This window comes from Lolium rigidum, chromosome 1 (assembly GCF_022539505.1).
Source record: "Lolium rigidum isolate FL_2022 chromosome 1, APGP_CSIRO_Lrig_0.1, whole genome shotgun sequence".
Taxonomy (NCBI): Eukaryota; Viridiplantae; Streptophyta; class Magnoliopsida; order Poales; family Poaceae; genus Lolium; species Lolium rigidum.
The window spans coordinates 90,284,471-90,287,033 of NC_061508.1; the positions used below are offsets into that span (position 1 = coordinate 90,284,471).

The 2,563-nt window shown below is 43.7% G+C and overlaps 1 protein-coding gene across 1 annotated transcript; it reads left to right on the forward strand.

Moving 5' to 3' along the window:
• Positions 1-578: 578 nt before the first annotated feature.
• Positions 579-2,350, forward strand: LOC124677565 (60S ribosomal protein L31). Its single transcript, XM_047213548.1, has 2 exons — positions 579-727; positions 1,923-2,350. Exons 1-2 carry the CDS (start codon positions 639-641, stop codon positions 2,200-2,202), a joined length of 369 nt encoding a protein of 122 aa, XP_047069504.1. The 5' UTR covers positions 579-638; the 3' UTR covers positions 2,203-2,350.
• Positions 2,351-2,563: the final 213 nt, after the last annotated feature.

Below are 2,563 nucleotides of genomic sequence, written 5' to 3' on the forward strand. Positions count from 1 at the left end.
CTGAAAATATCATATTTGAACAATTTTCTTATTTGAACAATTTTATACTTGAACAATTTTAAAATTTGAACAATTTTTATACTTGAACAATTTTCGCATTTGAACAATTTTTATACTTGAACAATTTTCAATTTTTTTTTTGAATATTTGAGATAGAACATTTTACATTTAAATTATATTTAAATTTTAAAAATTGAATCTTAAGAACGAAAGAAGAAACAGAAAAGAAAAATAAAACAAAAAAATAACACGAACTCGGCACATACCGCGCGCGCGGGAGTGTGCGGCGCGAGGTAACCACCGGCCTGGTCGGCATATAGGATTTGCCGCTTAAAGCGGTCAATATGGTCTCCCCATTTGCACAGTACAAGTACCAATGTCTGCGGCCCGAAAATGAACCCATCGCGGCGTAGCAGCTTGTTCCGCTAGGAACCAAGGCCCATTTCGCTCTGCGCGGCCCGTCCAACTTTCAGGCCTCCATGATCTAATTTGTGGCCCAACTCATGTATGGCACGTGTGGTCTTCCTAACGCGGGCATATAAAGTCCATCCTCCGTCGCAAGTAGGGTTTTCCTCTCGCGCCGCCGGAACCGAAGCAGTCGTCTCGGAGGGAGGAAGCAGCAGCAGCCGAGGGGAGCGATGGCGGACAAGAAGGGAGGAGCGCCGAGGAAGGAGGAGGTGGTCACCAGGGAGTACACCGTCAACCTCCACAAGCGCCTCCATGGCTGGTACGCTACCTCTCTTCCCCTGCCCATCCCACCCTCGTTATTACTAGTGCTCGCTGCCTTGCGTTCTGTTCCCGTGCCAAGATCCGGCACGGTTGATCACGCACGCTTTCCTGCTTTCTTTACTCATGACCGTTGGTAGCTTTTGATTTACGGTGATAGATCATGGTTGTTGCTCTCGCGCATATTAGTCTGCATAGACGATTGAACAATTCCGTGCTGCTGAGGTTGTTGTCCGTTATATGTCTTCTTTCCTCCTGATACTTACCTGATCTAGTTTAGACGTGTCCTAGATTATAACAGGGATGTACCATATCGCTCCATTTTAATTTTGGTTGCAGCTAGTTTTGATACAATTGCTGTGACTAATAGATCTGAGAGCTAAGATAACAGAGCTGTACCATCACATTCCATTTGAAGTTAGTATTGCGGCTACTTGACATCCAATTGCCCTCACTTTAGCTTTTCGTCTATTTAGCTATACCCCAGCTAATTAAAGACCTTCTTTGCCCCCACCTGTAGAATGTTTAACCTCATAAGCTCGAACCCTTGCTCATTCGATAATCATTTCTGATGGTTCGTGTGAAATTTGTTTTAGACTTTACCTATAACATGCTTCAAAGGGTTGGAAGGTTGGCTTGCGATGCTTAAGCGCAGTAGTCTGAAAAAGCTTAAAGAGAAGGGCTAGTTTGCATACCAGTTGTTAGAGCCAATTACTTTGTATGTGCAGGGAAATTACTTCGATCCAAATGCACTAAGCCTTGGCTCGGCCTGCCAACTATCCTGTTGGATGCATTTTGATCCCTGTACATCCCTGTCATTTGGGTCGAAGTAGTTTCCAGGTAGAAATTGGCTGTGATAAGTTGTGGGTCTCTGATAATCCAACTGTAATACCTGCAGTATTGCTCCTTCACTTTCTATTTGTGTTTACCGTTCTTGGAATGGCCAGTATCTACTTGTTATTGAACTTGACATTCTGCAGGTCAGGCCTGTTCTTAGAATGGCCTCTGTTAGTTCAGTATCTACTTGTTTTTGAACTCAACATTCTTCAGTTCAGGCCTGTTATTGTTCAACATAGCAAGATGTCATGGTGTCTGCATTGTGTGGAATGGAACTGTTTAGGCACATGTATAAGCCAACCTGTTCTTATTAATTAGGTAAATGGATTGTTTTTAAAGTATTCTCTAATGTTTAACAGTACATTCAAGAAGAAGGCTCCCAATGCCATCAAGGAGCTGAGGAAGTTCGCACAGAAGGCTATGGGCACCTCAGATGTCAGGATCGATGTGAAGCTCAACAAGCACATCTGGAGCAGTGGGATCAGAAGCGTGCCCCGTAGAGTTCGCGTGAGGATTGCCCGCAGGAGGAACGACGAGGAGGATGCCAAGGAGGAGCTCTACTCTCTCGTCACTGTTGCCGAGGTGCCTGCTGAGGGTTTGAAGGGGCTGGGAACCAAGGTCGTTGACGACACTGATTAGACTTGAGCTTTGTCTACATCGTTAGAATGAGTTGTTATTTTGCATTGCAACAGCATCTATTTTGTATCCTGCAAAAGTTTTGGAGTATGGAACATTGCAAGCTATCTATTTTCCTTCATCTAAATTCTGAGGATTGGTTTGTTGCTCATGGTGTGTTCATTATTGACAGTGCTGTTGGAAAATATGCTGTTGAGAGCGTACTTAAGTGAAGTTCGAAATGTGGTTCATTTCGTTAGGTATATGCAATGCTCCTGTCCAACTAGGGCTGAGAACCAGTTCAAGCGAGCTATACTTGGCTCAGCTTAACTCTTACAAATATTCAAGAGAGTTTAGACTGTGTATGAGTTAAATGTCTTCCTAG